This window comes from Psammomys obesus, unplaced genomic scaffold (assembly GCF_907164565.1).
Source record: "Psammomys obesus unplaced genomic scaffold, mPsaObe1.curated_primary_1811, whole genome shotgun sequence".
Taxonomy (NCBI): Eukaryota; Metazoa; Chordata; class Mammalia; order Rodentia; family Muridae; genus Psammomys; species Psammomys obesus.
The window spans coordinates 3,061,776-3,079,004 of NW_026592890.1; the positions used below are offsets into that span (position 1 = coordinate 3,061,776).

At 39.8% G+C, this 17,229-nt stretch overlaps 1 protein-coding gene across 4 annotated transcripts in view; it reads left to right on the forward strand.

Moving 5' to 3' along the window:
* Positions 1-978: 978 nt before the first annotated feature.
* Positions 979-17,229, forward strand: part of Oprm1 (opioid receptor mu 1) — a 50,273-nt gene continuing 34,022 nt past the window's right edge. For all 4 annotated transcript variants that reach the window (XM_055615843.1, XM_055615845.1, XM_055615844.1 and 1 more), the window contains exon 1: positions 979-1,349. In XM_055615843.1, the coding sequence (XP_055471818.1) occupies positions 1,066-1,349 (284 nt within the window). In that variant the 5' untranslated portion in view covers positions 979-1,065. The remainder of the gene's footprint in view (positions 1,350-17,229) is intronic.

The following is a 17,229-nucleotide window of genomic DNA, read 5'->3' on the forward strand; positions in this document are numbered from 1 at the left end:
TCAAAAGAGGCATGTAGTTCCTTTTGGAATCTCTATAGTAGAACGAATAAAGAGGTACAATTTCTGCTTGGTTCAGTAACCTGCTCCCCAGAAACATGTGAGCATGATGGAGGTGCAGAAGCTAAAGGTAAACCTTTCTAAGCAGGTCCATTAGAGTGGAGGTAGTAGGGGCAGAGTGATCCTCAGTGGATTTTAGGGGTTATCACCCCTCCCTCCTGATTTCTGTAATGTGTTCTTGTGCTTGTTCACTAGGAAAAAAAAATCAGGTGCAAATAGACCTTCTAATCTAAGAGAAATTGAGGAAATGGGAGCACAAGAAAGAAGCTTCCTTCACAAAATCATTCTTTTTCAGAAAAAGACCGCTGTTGCTTTGAACAAGTCTGTGCTGTTAAAATTTTTGAGAAATTTTGCTTCAGATATGGGGATCTGAGTAAAGTAGGACAGCAACAGTATGCCTCCAGCCCCAGTTAGTTGCATATGGGCAGTTGAATTGGAAGAGAATTGTGGTTTAAGGGCCATTGAGATTATAATAGATCAATGACTTTTCTTGACTGCAAAATAGTTATGCAAACACCCTTCCTTATGCATGGTCGTTGTAAAGAAACTGAACAGTCTCTCTTCCCATCCTTGTCTGCAACGTCCCTGTTTCTGCCTCCTCCTACCCCACTTTATACTCGTTTGCAAGGAAGTGCTTGGCGACAGAGGAGACTGACTCTCAGAGTTGCTTTGCGCAAAATCCACTCCTCTCTCCTCCCTCCTCTCCAGCCTCTGGATCCCTCGCAGCGCGCGCTCCCTCCCTTCCACCCAGTGAGCAGCGCTTTGGGATGCTAGGGGCGCGCCTGGCTGTACTTCTGAGGTGGGAGGGGGCTACAGGCAGAAGAGAATATCAGATGTTCATATGTTCCCTTCTGCCTGCCGCTCATCTCTCGTTCCGCTAGGGCCGGTCCGTGCAAGAAACAGACGGAGCCAAGGCAGCTGGGAGAGGAAGACGCTGAGGCGCGTGGCACCCGAAAAGTCTGGGTGCTCTCAGTTACCGCCTAGAGTCCCCAGCAGGCCTTCAGCACCATGGACAGCCGCGCCGGCCCGGGGAACAGCAGCGACTGTTCTGACCCCTTGACTCAGGCAAGTTGCTCCTCAGCACCTGGCTCCTGGCTCAACTTGTCCCACGTAGATGGCAACCAGTCCGACCCATGCGGTCTGAACCGCACCGGGCTTGGTGGGAGCGACAGCCTGTGCCCTCCAACCGGCAACCCTTCCATGGTCACAGCCATTACCATCATGGCCCTCTACTCTATCGTGTGTGTAGTGGGCCTCTTCGGAAACTTCCTGGTCATGTATGTGATTGTCAGGTAAGGAACGCTCTGGGTGCTGAGCTCCGCAGGGGGGAAGGGGACAAAGTCTGTGAGTGACAGGGGAGGAGTAAACAGGGTACAGAAAAGGGATGCTTTGAATACAGAACTTGCTGTTCCTATGTGAGCTTTTACTTTTCTAGGTTTTTCTTCCCTCTCTTGATAAAGCAGTGTTCAAAATTCCAAAACCACGACGTTTCTTGGGCCATGGCTATTAAGATACGGGGGGTGGGAGGTCGTATCTTAGATCTCCTTCTTATTCTAAGACAAGACAGTCTTGAAACACATCTGACAGTCAATCGTCCCTCTGCATGAGCTGTAAGAACAGAGAGTTGTGACGATGTGAGGAAAAGAATCTACTTAGCTTCCCCTTATTGAAGGGCAAAGGCTCTTCAGTAGGTTAAAGAGACGAACTTCCTAACTTTCTCAGACCTGCTAGTTTAGGCTGCACCACAGCTCCGTCCCTTCTCATGTGTTCTAGGAGCGTGTCTTACTCTTCTTCCACCCTGAGGCTGCCCCAAGTGGAAGGAGCTTTCCCGACATCTCTCCAGGACAGAGTAGCTTGGATGGAGCAAGGCTACTGTTGTGATGTTTAGCCCAGTTTGCACTTTCTTCCTGAACTTCTGCTCAGGAAGTCCTGAGTGCCATCTGGAATTGCTGGGTAGCTCAGGGCATCTATAGGGCATAACTGTTTTTCAGTGCTTGCAACCCTAGGAGTCAATTAGGGAAGATAAAAGCAACAACATTCTGTATTACTGGGAGTTGTTCAGGATGTACAGAGAGGAAAGTATCTCTATCTAGTGAAATTATTTCCAAAGACTTTGAGGTCTACCCTCTGTTATTTGGGGTGTTCTAGATAAATTTGACAAAGACTGGTCTCAGTACTGAGAGTGATATTGAGTGTGCTGGTCCTGAGTTACATGTTCCTATTCGGCCCATTAATGTGAAGTATTTATCTATCCACTTTTGTTAAAGTAGATGGATATACCAGCACTTTAAAATGGCTCCTGATTTGAGTCCTTCTTCCCAGTGGCATCATGAACATGGCACTTTCAGGTTTAGTTACAATATTTGCTTCACCTATTCAGCACACATGTCACAGGCTTCAATAGTCATTGAAAGATCGTTTCCCTCATTATGCTTTTGTTCCCCAGGTACTGCAAATTGCTTGTCTGATTTCTTTAATTAATGATTGTTTAAAGTAAAGCTGATTTCTCTCATCTTTGGGTGAAGAATATGTCTCTGAGAAAAGAGCACCATCTATTGAGAGGCAGGCTAACAGCAGAAGGAAAAATACAGGAAGGAAATCAATACAAGAATGTTTGCCTTAACACATTTACTTTGTGTAATTCAGCAGAGATATTCAAATGAGAGATTCGAAATCAGTCTCATCCCACAGTTAAGGCAGTAATTAAAAGATGGCTTTTGGTAAGGAAATGTGCTATTCATTGTTCCTAGAGAAAAATAGAATCACAGAATCATAAAATGAAAGAACTAGAATGGACTGGAGGGTTATCTGTGCTAGACTTGTAATCCAATACAAAGAATATAGAAACTTTTTAAGCAATAAAAGATATTCATTTGTTCAAGACCTCTAGATATTGAACTTAGCTCACATAACTTTCTGTTTATTAGGATATAAATTGATAATTTGAGTTAATCCCATCACTAGATCAACAGAGAAAGCTCGGGTTACAGTAGTAATACTGAAACAACAAAACGTCCTGATTTCATGTGTGGGTTCTTGGGTTTAAATGGTGTGAAACAATGGCCAAATTGCCAGGAGCCTTTTCCCCTTGTTAGTCTCAGCATCTTTCTTTCTTCCCCATTTTTGTCCCCACTTCCTTTTTTAGAAGGGAAGCCAGTAGCGCAGGAGCCAGCTGGAGCAGACACAGTTTTATCTTTTCCCAGTGCCGAGTGCACTGCCGGCTGGGTGAGCGCATTTTAAAGGCTTTACTTCTCACTTGTTCACTTGGAGACACATGGTGACGCTGCCTCTCACTGAGAACATGGCGTTACGCTTTATTCTCTGCACTGAAAGTTCTGACAAAGGCAGCTCTGTTTGAAAGGTCAACCCAAACACCCACCTGTGGCAGATCAGGTGCTTAATTCCATGGGCAGATAACCTCCTGGGAATAAGAATGGAAAAGAGAAAAATAGGCAGTTCGCCGACACACGAAGGGCTGGTGAAGAGCCTGTGGGGTGAGGAAACCGTGCCTGGGGAGCGGAGAATATTTAACCGACTGCCTGTAGGCTCCACTGTCCCAGTTCATTCCAGGGACTTTGTAGCTCTTTTACAAAAGAAAAGCACAATAATGAGTCCATGAAGTAATAGAAAGAGCTCACTTACATTTACTGTTGAAAACAACAAATACAATTAAGTGGTCAGAGAGCTACAGCTGCTGGCAAAGGAAGGTAGTATGTTCTAGAGAAGGTTAGTATTTTGAGGGAATCATAGATGACTATAACAGCAACAGCAACAAAAATAACTGTCGTACCAATGGTGTGATTAATGTCTGTTTTCTCAGGACATCCTCATTATCCCTTCCACGACACCGCCAGTGACCCAACCATGAGCAGTATTCTTATAAAGTCCTGTTCTAAGAAATATAAGAAAGAAAAGAGGATTCAATAGGGATCAAAGATGCAAAATACAAACATGACTACAGAGAAATATAGATAACCATCACCTAAGAAGACTTTTGGTTTTAAAGGGAGGAAAAATGCTTTGTTCATACGCATTATTTTCTCCAAAGGGGAGTCAATGCTGTGGATTGATACCAGTGATTTCCAGCTCAAATACACACAGACATGCACATATGTGCATAAATATACATACAGTTCTATCTGCCTTGAATCAAGACTAGATTGCTACTGCCATTATAGAACTGAAAAAGTAAAGAGGAATGAATAGTTATTCTATCATTCATCATGGTATACTCCATAAAGTCTGCATGGCTACCATAGTATTGCTATGAGCCTTTGGTTCAAATACATTCATCAACTAATCAATGCATAAACCTGTTCTCTGTGTGTTACAATTGAAGGATGGCCAGTTTGATACACATTATATAGATAAATTTCTACCGAACTCACAGCTCATCATGCGTATCAAAAGTTGTGTTTACACAAAGTCTAACATGCATACTTTCCATATAAGGCACCTAACAGCTTCCTTGTGCTTTGAATACTAGAGAGCATCTTAAACTATACACAAAGACATTTTAAACAGCAAAGTCACTGTGACTGGGGAAGACTAAGCAGAGCTCAGAGACCATACTGATACCTCTATCTAGTGCATTCTACCTCTTGCATGACCAGAGGAATAATTGATGGCGGGGAAAGGGCGACAAAGAATTAGAAGGACATTCCCTTATAGAACAAAAGTAACCCCCAAGAGGAAGTGAGGGCTCCTTGGGAGAATGTAGAGCATCAGACATTTTGAACAACTCTGTCTTATAGGCAGGCATCTATAAAGGAGAGGATTATTCATGAATAGAGGTGATGAATTTCATGGGTGGAGGGGATATTCCTGGGACAGGGTTTATCACAGTTTTCTATTTTTATATAAAGTTTGAGGCTATGTCATAGCATAGATGCATGATGGGAACAGCCAATTCTGGAAGGCTAACAATAAGGCACCATACAGAGTTAGTGGGGGACTTAGTCAGCTGTGCTGTTCCCGGGTCGTATCCCAGGTCGTATGGAGGTCTTGCTTTTTACTGTTTGAGCAATCCCATCATACCCGGCTGTATCACAGCCCTGTGATTGCTCTGCCTCCAGCCACCATGCAGTGTGGCTTTTCCTTCTGCTTAGCTAGCCTACTTCAGACTCATAAGCAAAACCTACAAAGAAACAAAAATGCAAAGCCTAGCGTTCAGAAGGGATGCTGGCTTACAGTGTGAGAGCCCAGAGGCAAAGCACCACCTTGTTTGGAGTCACCTGGGAATTTACAAGCAGGGCCCTCCGAGTAATTCACAGCTCTCAACAAGCCCACACAAGCTCTAGAGTGGATGCAAAAGCCCATAAGTACATTTTTTAAGGCCAAATAGTTTCAGTCAACTCTCCTCTACAATTTTCTCCCAGAATAAATATTGATGGAATACACAGCAATCTTTAAGGAAATCTTGTCAATTCTTGGTATCCAAAGGGAATTTGATCCCAGGACTCCCACAAATACCAAGTCCAGAAGACCCCAAGCCTTTGTATTAAATGGTCCAGTATTTTTCTTCAACTTTGATACCTTAAATCATCTCTTCATTGCTTGTAATCCTAATATAATGGAAATGTTGTGCAAATTGATGGCCTGCTGCACTCTTTAGGGAATAATAATAAGAAAATAAGTCTATGCACGTTGAATACAGTACTAAAAAAATCTTCCAAATATTTTTGAACTACAATTGCTTAAGTCTATGGGTCCAGGATTCTCTGATACTCAGAGCCTCCTCAAATAAGTCAGTTAAGAAGTCCAGCTGTGCATGGCCTACAGCAGCAAGCTCACCAAACAAGGATGAGTTCCCTGCTTTGATCACACACTGCCATCGAATGGAACAGTATGAAAGCAAGGTGAACGCCTATCATTCCCTCATCTCTTGGGCACCAGATAGCTAGGTGTACCACACACACTCAAAACCAGACATGGCCTATGTTGTTTCCTATGTTGGAGTAAACTCATCAAAATTAACTTGATTTTCATATATTTCTAAAGGTGGTGGGTTAAGTAAAATTAGAATTGTGTGATGGTGACATAGCATGTCTGGAGAGCACAATTTAGGATTCTGTTCCTTTGTCTGAAGTCTGACCCTTTATTTCCGGTGCAGGCTGAAATAAAAGGGGGCTATTTCCTAATAAATAGTAACTGATCTATGGCCTCATCATTACCATGATTTGAGAGCCATATTCGGCACATTTTAGAATCTATTTTTAAGCAACAAAATTTTTGTCCTAATTTTTAGCAGTGCATTTATTAGGGCTCTGCCTACAACTTAATGGCTCTAGATCTATAAAACCTTCTGCTTGCTCCAACTCTGAGGATGGTAGGAATGTGGGAATGTAAGGCTACAGATTCAATCTAGAACATTAAAACCTATTTTAATACCCTAAGTGCTTTCACTTGACAAATTGAAATTTGTGTTTAATCTGCCCCAAGGTAAAGATTCACCTCACTTTGGAGTGTCCAGCTGTACACATGCCTACTGCCCAAGGGATGAAGAGTAGAAAGCTACCTTGTCCAGCATTTCTTAGAAAAGGCTAGAATGCTTTGCTTCTACCCTGACGATCCCTGTTCTAATAACTGCTCTGTTATCATAGCTTAGAAGAGGCCATGGACATCATGGAAATAAATGAGAACAATTTTTCCCCAATAAAATTTTATATGGACACTGAAGTTTGAACTTCCATAGTGGGCTCACAGGCCCTGAAATATTTTTCCTTTGATTTTTTTAACCACCGAAAATCACAAAGCATCCTTTGCTAACAAATCATAAAAAGAAGTGGTCGGCTAGATTTGGTCGACAAGATCTCATTAGAAAAAGCTGGTAAGAAGGTATAAAAGTTTCTGTTCATGCTGGGGTCATGTTCATAATACCGACACATAATTTTGTTGATATAAGATATTTTTCAAGCTCCGAAAAATAACAAGAGAAATAGGTAACAACACAGCTACCACAGATGGCTCTGACAGGAAGCACTGTCTCTCCGGTACTGATGCTAATGTTGGCTTCTAGTAGTAGCCTCTATATCTCCCCAGACTTCCATCTCTCATTGATCCAAATGATGGCCAACATTCCTGATCACCCTTAGCCAGTGATTAAGGGTGAGTGCTAACAAAAGATGACTTCAAAAGTTTCCCTCTCTTAAATATTCTTTGTGCTCATCTTGATTCCAGGCAATTTTCTAGGCTTTTGCAGAGCATTTTCACCTTCAATCACTCAAAGGCTTTGGGAAATAAATGAAATTGTCATGTGTGAATTTATGTTAACTTCTTAGCACACATAAAATCTATCCTCATAGCCACTTCTACCAGCCATGCTGAACCCCACCACATACGATTGGCAGCTTCTAGATGTCACTTGGGTTTTTGACAATTTATTTACTTAATTATTGGTAGATATATAAGTCCCACTTCCCTCAATTTTTGCATATATTGTTCACACATAAAAGGACATCTTCTACAATACATGTCCATCATATGCCCCTTACCCTCTTCTGTTCCTTTCTCACAGCCACTGATCACTTTCTTTTTAAGTAGTATCACGCTTGTGCTTGTCTCATAATGGATTTTTTTTTTCTTTTAGGAAACAGAAAGCATGTATTTACTATACAGGCTCCGCACATTCCTACAGCTTGATTTGTTGACTAGGTTTTTTGAATTTTTAAGTGCACAGTGGTAGTATAATAAGAACAAAATTACATGAACAAATAAATCACATGCAAATTTTCTTCTGTATTTTGAAAAATATACCTTTTCAAATTGTTCTTTAATTACAGTTTCACATAACTTAAACATATACATGTTTCGTTCTACTCAGAATTTACACTTGTTTTCTATACTTTCAGTTAGTATTTATTCCTTAGTTTCTGAAATTTTATTTAGTATTTTAGAATCTGAGACCAATAACCATACCACTCTATCTCCGTATAAGGGATGCAGATGTCTTAAAGCAAAAGCTGGGAGACTGGAGAGATACCCCACAGGTTAAAAGCACTTCTTGTTCTTCTAAAAGTCCAGATTTAGGTTCCAGCACCTCAAATCAGTTCTTCATAATCAGCTGTAACTCCAGTCAGCAGACCTAATATTCTCTTCTGGACTGCATGAGTAGGCATTGGCATACATGTCTCCTGTGCAAACACACCGACACACACAGGAATATACAATTAAAAATGAAAACTGCGGGGGCTAGAGCCAGAACACAGAGTGAATAAACTGTAAATAATAAAAATAAATTGATTTATAAAAAATGAAAATATAAAGATTCTTGTATATTTAGTTTCATTAATATGAATATTCATACTACAAAAAAGAAGGTTATAGAAACTGTAGCAAGTAAGCATTAGTCAATAAATAGAGAAGAATGGGACTAGCCATTTCCTTAAGCTAGGAGAGTTCCTTGGTGTCTCTACCATCTTCCTGGCAGCACCTGAAATAAGTTAGGCTTCCTCACAAAGTAGACTGAGGACAGTAGACGTTGGCAGTTTCGTCCATTCACACATAAATGATTGATCCTTTGATCAGTAGTGCCCAGCAGGCATCTCCTTGTGGATAGAGCAGTTCTTTAGCTTAGATGACTACCAGGATGAAATCTGTAGAGAGCTGTTTCAGCAGGATTGTAACTGAGTGAATAAATTCCACTAAAAACAAATTTTCTTTCTCACTTAGCTGTTCCTTCACTTAGCTGTTCCTAAGTGAAAACTGGATCTAAGTTCGAGCAAGGAACCCATTCTATATAGAAAAGATAGTAAAATTTGATATTTCCCTTTAACTAACCATGGAACACTATCCCCATTGCACAAAACCTCATAGCACTATTAAGCACATAGGAGAAGCTTTCCAGGTCTTCCAACAATGGTTCTCACTCTTGGTTGAAAATTAACAATACCTAAGAAGTTCTCTTGGAAAAGAAGAAGGAGGAAGAGGAGGAGGAGGAGGGGGAGGGGGAGAGGAATCAGGAGAAGAGTGCCCTGCCCACAGAGGGTTAAATAATCCGCAGTCTCCAGAACTGAGAACTGCGCTTCTGATGTGCACCAAAGCTCCTGCAGCTCCAGCTGGTTCATCCCGCTGATCTTGCAAATGAGAAACTGAGGTCAAAAAGATCTCAACTCCCTAGGGCAATGTGTATAGTGCAACCAGTTGGTTAATCTCCAGGTGAGCTGAAGCCCAAGGCATTTAAAATTTTTCCTCAAATGTGGCCTGGTGGCTCTCTTCAAAGCAGATATGGTAGATAGAGTGCTAAACCTCGAGCAAAGGGACATGTTTGACTCTCTGCCTGTGATAAAATGCAAATGCCAGTTTCTCAACTACTTGACTCTTACTAGTTAGTCCTCTGGAAAGAACACTAACCATATTCAGTCTCACATGGATTTCAGATCTAACTCGGTTGCTGTAGTAGATATCTTTGCTCACTCTGAAGTGCTCTGCAAGAGAGGAAAGATTTGTTGATTGCTTCCAACTTCTTCACATTTAACACCACAGGATGCAGGTCATAGTTGTCAGCAGTGACAAAAATCCAGAGCCTTTGTTTGCACTAGATCACAACTTTTATCCATTCAAATATGTTTGTCTGTAGATTATCCTTTCAGTCTACAGAAACACAGCAAGCACCACATGGATGTCACTGGTCAGCCTTCTTGTTGTTCCTACTAACTATTTCTCAAGGCACTGGGCCACTCTGAGCCCACCCTACTGGTGAGAAGAAATTCTGCAGGTAGATAATGCATTTGTTTCCCTGATGATGAATCTTTTCATCTTGTTTAATAAATTCAGAGAGGGGAATACAAACCAAAAATTTGAACAACATATGCCATGGATTCAAAGCCACGCTAGATTGAGACACTGCTTCCAAAAATACCAAGATTAGCTAAATTGATACTTAAATACGTCACCTTTAAATTTCTGTGGAAATAAAAGGCGAGTCCTGATAGCAGAGGATGAAACTACTGACCCAAATAAGAGCTCATCTGAGTCAGAAAAAATTACTTATATCCACAGCTCTGTCTGTACTTTAGCTTTGGGAATGCAGGCATTAAAACTTTTTTTTCCAATGGAGAGTCACCCTGACTCTTATTGAGTCTGACCCTCTTGTCTAAGTGAAATAAGTCAGAAGATGGAGTGCTTCTAAGAGGTAGAGGAGGTTCTGTAACTCCACCTCTGTTTATTCCAAATAAATAATGATGGATAGTGGATTTTTCCAGAACTTGAAAACAATGTCTATCAACTGCCAAAATCAAGACAGCAAACTCTACAAATAAAGCAAGTGCTAGATTTAGTATGGATAATACTGTGCTTTCTCAGAACTAAGACTTTTTGAGGAAGAGTAGAGCAACAGAAAGGAAGGCTTTCTTTGTTTCTCAACATTCTTCCGCTGAAACACTGGGTTCTGTGCCAGTGAGGTGTTGAACTTTCTGTGGGGGAAAATTAAATGTTAATTGAAAAATGCTGCCAGCAGTACAACCTGAGCAGCAGCGCCTGATTGTGCTTGCCAAGAAGAATAAAGGAAATTATTACTGACGTTATTTCATTCTTATTCATCCCCCATCCGCCCTGGAAAGAAAAGCACATGGATTGAGCGAAATTAAACATGAGTTTGCTTCCTAAGGTTGCTAAAATAAGTGACTGTATTAAAAGCAGGCAGCACTAATAAAGAAAGCTCTATTATTTTTTCCCTTCTGGTGAAAAAGAAAGTCAATTAAACCTTTGTAAAAATTAGTCATATATCTAAGAATTAAAGTTAGGACCTTAAAATTATATGGATTTTAAAGTCTTCATTATATTGAACAATGGAGTTGTCACAAAATGTTAAGTATAATCAGGGAAGAAAATGAGACAGGCTTTCATATAGCCCAGGCTGGCTCCAATTCTCTTTAGAGTTCAAAGATGACTTTAACTCCTGGCCCTTCTTCCACTCTTTCCCACATCCTGGTATTACTACTGTGTGAGACCACACTAGGTAGAAATTGTTTACCAAAATGTGGTGGTTTAAATAAGACTGCCCCATCCCCATAGGCTCAAACATTTGAACACTTTGTCCCTAGCTGATTGCACTCTTCAGGTGAATTTTACTGAAGGCGAGGTACTGAAGGCAAGCTTTGAGGTTCAACAGCATCCTCTCCAGCTTCCATGGTTACTGCTCTCCCAGGTCACTCACTCTGGAACCATAAGCCCTCTAATAAAGTCTTTCTTCTGTAAGTTGCCTTGGCCATGGTATTTTATCACAGCAACAAAAAATCAACTAATACACAAAGTGATATTAAAGAAGATTAAACATAGTTTCTGTTTGTTGAGCATTAAGAACCAAGCACTCTCTGATGTACCAGACTTCGCTCTGAGTGGCCAAACTAAATAGCAACCTTTTTTTTTTTTTTTCTCAAAAGTACAGTCTCAAAAGTTCACTCCACAGTTTACAAGTTCCAAATGATAGCAGGTAAAGGAAAGAATGAACGTGTCTTTTCCCTGCTTTCAAACACCTTCAAAATGCATTTGACATAAAGACTCTCTGACTCTGATACAATGGCAAAACCAATGTGCTCCATTGCACCTGTTACATTTTCTCCTCTATGGTTTTTTGATGTGAAGTTTATACACAAAATAAAATATGTTGATTAGCATTCCAGTTTAAATAGATAGTCATAGAATTGAAAAACTGAAACATTTTAGAACAACAGTTGGTTTTAGAACAATCATGGGACAGGATACATGTTATCTTTAGTGCAAATGAGCAACACCTACAAAACATGTCAGGACAGTGAAAAGTAGTACATTAGTGAATACAAAGTAAACATAAATACAAGTCCAGAAAAAGAAATGTAAACAAAACAGAACATGTGGTCCCTAGAAATGTGTCCTCCAGAATAATGTCCCCCTCAATAAAACCATATCCCATGGTTACCATCATCATCACCAATGCCCTTTATTAGCACTTTCTGGAAGTTACCATATCCTAGATTCCCAACTGGCAAACCTAAATTGCACTACTGTTTTAAACATTCCCAGCCTTACATCAACTGATTAAGGAAAGTACTAACATTTTCCAAATTTCACAAGTGATAAACTTATTAAGTCCAGATTTATCTGGCTAAAAACTTGAAAGAACTAATATTTGAGCAAAAATCTATACGACACTTAGCTTTTCATTTTTTAAAACTGTTCCATTTGATTGCACTGAGAATGGATGTGCGAGCCAGTTGTTGAGGGCTCGTTTGGATGGCTGCCTGGTATATCCTCTTCATTTCTATGTCTTCCCAGAATATTCCCTAAGTAACAACCTGTTCGTGACTATTACTGGTAGACACTGCTTCACAGAAATAAGAATGAAGCAAATAGGCAGGCTGGCTCCTTTTAGAGTCTGTATTCCCAGGCTTGACTTTTTGTCAAGCTGAGACCTTTTCAGTGACACGTTTATCTCGGGCTATCTGGGTCTAGTTCCCCGAGTCTGCCTTTCAGCTTGGAAAAATAGAATTGATTAATGGTTTGTAGACTTATACTTGTGAAGCTCAGTTATGATCCAAAGATGCTGCCATACACTAGTGCTACCAGCATGTCAGACCTGTGACCAGCAGAGCTAATATTCCTGTGAATAAGTGAGCAGGAGACCATCACAGTGCCAGGCTCAACCAAGAATTATGGCTCTTCCACAGTTCCATTTAAGTGTTCTCTCTTTCTGTGTGTGTGTGTGGTGTGTCTGTCTCTGTTTCTGTCTCCTTTTCTCTTTGTTTCTGTCTCCCTCTGTCTCTCTGTTTCTGTCTTTCTCTCTGTCTTTCTCTCTCCCTCTCTCTCACACGTACACAAGATTATGTCCAACTTGTGAAAACAAGTTTCTGAAGGATAAAAACTGCCTTTTGTATCTTTTCACTCTTGTATTTAAAACCAAATAGGCCATGGGATGTAAGGCAGCTAAACACTCCCAGTACACTAATTTATTGTAATATTTTATTTAATTTTATATCAGTTAAAATGAAAACTTTCAAGCAAATAAAAACATTACACACCATTATTAACCAGAAGTTATATTAACCTAATCACTAAAATAGTCTATACAACTAAATAACTTCTATACAGTTAGAACTGACATTAAAAATGGAAGATGTATAACTTCACATTAAAAGTTACATTTTAATATCAAATATATATTTATGTAAATATCTACCATTCCTCACCCCCACCAAAGTACTAGAACTAGGGTACCAATTAGCTTACTCTCCTGTCTCACAACTTGGGTCCATTACCTGCACTCAGCCCTTCTTCATTGTCTTATAATTAGCTTTTCTTGTTCATTTTTATTCATGTTACAGTGTACCCACATGCCTATCCATTTACATATATATATTATGGACCAGATCTTATTATGTTAATGTTGCAATCATTTTTAATCCTTTGCTCTTCCATGTCCTGTTTCTGGTTTCTGAAACTAACAAAGCCAGTCTGAGAATACAACTCAGTAGTAGGAAGCTTGGCAGGCAACTATGAGGCCCTGGGTTCAAGTCCAGCACCATCAATGAAAAGAATAAAATGAAAAGAATGGAACAGTGTTTAGAGGGCTACTCCTTGGGAGCTAATGACTTAAGGAAAATTGGAATTCTCTAAAGGAATAGTGAAGAGATGGCTCGGTGGTTAAGGGTACATATTGCTCTGAGTACCAAGTTGGGTTCCCAGAGCCCGTGCCAGCATGGGCTGTTACAGAAACTTCCTGTAACTCCAGCTCTAGAATATCTGACATAATGGGCCTGTTTGGGCCTCTTCCATTCCCATGTACCCTTCCACACACACACAGATACACATGCATACAAATACTTAAAAATAACAAATATTTGTAAGGTAAAATTATTATAAAAGGACTTGCCAGGGTTTGGTTTGGAAAGATTTTTTTTGCCACATTTATATTGAAAGTAGGATGTTGATCTCTGGAGTCTTTGCCTTTTCGTGCTGGCACATCATTGTCCAAGGATTCCCATGGAGGAGCCTGTAGAAGCCATGGTGACTAAGAGAATTGAATCTGGAAAAATCAAATCCGCAAGTATCTAAAGAAAGTAAATCTATTCTCATGAAGAGCAGCAACTTCACTCAAGGATTTTTTCTAAAGCATCCACCTAATTAAATAAAAAGATAAGTCATTCTACTCTGTGTCTCCAGACTGAAATACCAGATGGTGAGACTATGAGTAGGTTATCTGTCATCATGGCTAAGTCTAGGTCACAGGCATGCCTGTGTGGGCCCAGAGAGCCTGGGTAGAGTAAGCAAATGCCAAGACTACCTCAGATCACCCATCTCTTTCTTGCTTCTATCTAGAAATCTCTTCCCCCTCTCCCTCCTCCTCCTCCTCCATCTCATTCTCCTCCTCTTCTTCAATGGCTGGTAGAGTTGTTCATGAACAGTATTAAAAACTGAGCCTCTTCATAACTGCTCTTAGATGTGAATTTGCCAGCTGAACACCCGATGAAGATGAGCCTCACTGGACAAAGTGAGTGGCAGAGGCTTCCTCCACCGTGACAGGACTTCCTCCACAGGAAGCAGGAGGATACCACAAGGAAATGCATAAATAAGGCACTTACACTGGCTGAGAGATGCATCACACAGGAGTTTCTGGAATGTGTCAGATGTCAGGACGTCTACTGAACACCCAGCACTTCACAGATGCCTGACATGCAAAGCTTGGGACAGTAACGAAAGTGCTACTTCACAGAACAGGAAATGAAATGGCCACAGAATTACTACATTTCCATAGCTGTAAAGTTGAGTAATAAAATTTGTGGATCCCAATGCATCTAACAGAGGTTTATGTTTGATTTCAGAAAATGTAATCACAGGCTGCTAGAGGAATTTGACTAACATTTATTTCTGGGAAAAAAAGCAATAAATAGTTCAGTTTAGGTTAACCCTGAACTAATGGCTTCTTATCACCATCAGAGACAAAAAGCTTAGCAAATAGGCCAAGAAAATAACCCTTGATACATCTCTATCATTTTCTTGGCTGTTCTCATCTGATCAAACACATTTGTAATAACTGTTACATCCTAGCCACTTAAATGCTAAGCCATTATCCTCTCAACATTGACACAGATCCCTCCCACATTCACTTTGCCCTCATATCTATCCTTCCACTTTAAAACAACTTGGTTCTTGAAGGTTTCTCCAAGACCAGACAGATGTGGCTTATTGGGAATCCACACTTGCCAAAAAGAAATGTGAGACTGTGTTACATGAATGTATACTGCAGTGTTAAGCACTAAGGGAATATTTGATATAGAAGAACAAAGTAATGACAAAAATGTGTATTTTATGAAAATTTAATACAAATTTGGGTGTCAAGCTGCCGTAAAGCATAAAGTCCATTAATTGTATATATATATATATATATATATATATAGAGAGAGAGAGAGAGATAGTCTAATACATTTTTATTTTTAGCCTCGAGGAACTTTGAAATATAACATTTTGATCACAAAGTAAGAATACTAAATACACCAAACTGTTCTCAAAGTTGCCCATATACACTGATAGTGATTTATATTGTAGTATGTATATATATATATATATATATATATATGTGTGTGTGTGTGTGTGTGTGTGATATACATATATTATGTATATATACATGTATATCTATTATGTACATATATACATATTTTCAAACTCATATACATATATCATACATATGTGTATTTTGTGTACAGATATATTTCTAAGCTCATCAGATTTTTTTAATAAGCCATATGATAAGAAAAAACAGTTGTGGGGGCTGGAGAGATGGCTCAGTGGTTAAGAGCACTGTCTGATAATCTGATTGACCTACTCTTTTATCACCTCCCCCTGAGGGGGGAGCAGCCTTCCCAAGCCACAGAAGATGACAATGCAGCCACTATTGATGAGATCTGATAGACTAGGATCAGAAGGAAGGAGAGGAAGACCTCTCCCATCAGTAGACTTGGGGAGGGGCATGGGTGGAGAAGGGGGAGGGAAGGGGGATTAGGAGGGGAGGAGGGAGGGGTTTATGGAGGTATACAAAGTGAATAAAGTGTAATTAATAAAATTTAAAATTAAAAAAAAAAGAGTACTGTCTGTTCTTCCAAAGGTCATGAGTTCAATTCCCAGCACCCACATGGTGGCTCACAACCATCTATAATGTGAACTGATTCCCTCTTCTGACAGGTGTATACATAAAATAAATAAATCTTTCATATACATTAAAAAGAAAAGAAAAAGAAAAAACAGTTGCCAATACAAAACTAAAAGGAGAACTTTCAAAAATAGTAAATGACTCCCAAAAGCAATACAATCCTGCACAGAGAGCTGTCTCAGGAAAACATAAATCATCTTTGTGCTTGGAGTTTTCCTATTAAAACCATTTTAGCTGCATTCCTTTTTTGTGACTGAAACATTGCTGGTTCCAAATGAGTCCATTCCAAGTTGAAGCCAGCCCTGTATGGTTTAATAACACTGCCACACCGTAAGACTGAAGTTCCAGCCTTTAAAAACTAATGGTACTCCCTTGCTTTGCCAAATTACTGGTTTATTCATGAATCATATTTTCCCCTAACAAATGCTATTGAATTCTCCACAGGGGAAGGAAAATACCTTCCAAAATTTTTCTGCGAGAACATACTTAAAAGAAAAAAAGCTCCAATAAGCTGCTTTCTGTTTCCAGGTCGACAGGATATTTAAGTTCAAAAAAATTATATAATTATTGGATGGAAACCAGTTATCATAAATATGCAATTTATGTAAAGCAGGGTCCCAGGTTGCTAAATTGCATTGCCTTTATTTTCCTTTCTATTGGCCTTAAGAGCTACTATTGCAGACACTAATGAAATGTTAAACTACTTAGGTAGCAGCAGGTTTCTGGGTACACCGAAATGGTGAGAAAGAAATGAGCAGCTACAGGTTTTTTTTAATTATTATTTTAAAGATTTATTTATTATGTATGCAGTGTTGTGCCCATATTTATATCTGCATGCCAGAAGAGGGCACCGGATCTCATTATAGATGGTTGTGAGCCAACATGTGGCTGCTGGGAATTGAACTCAGGACCTCTGGAAGAGCAGCCAGTGCTCTTCACCTCTAAGCCATCTCTCCAGTCCCGAGCAGCTACAGTTTTGACAAATGAGATTTCAAGTTAAATTGCCACAAGCATTAATCAAATTACTCTTAAAAATTTAGCGACCATCAGAA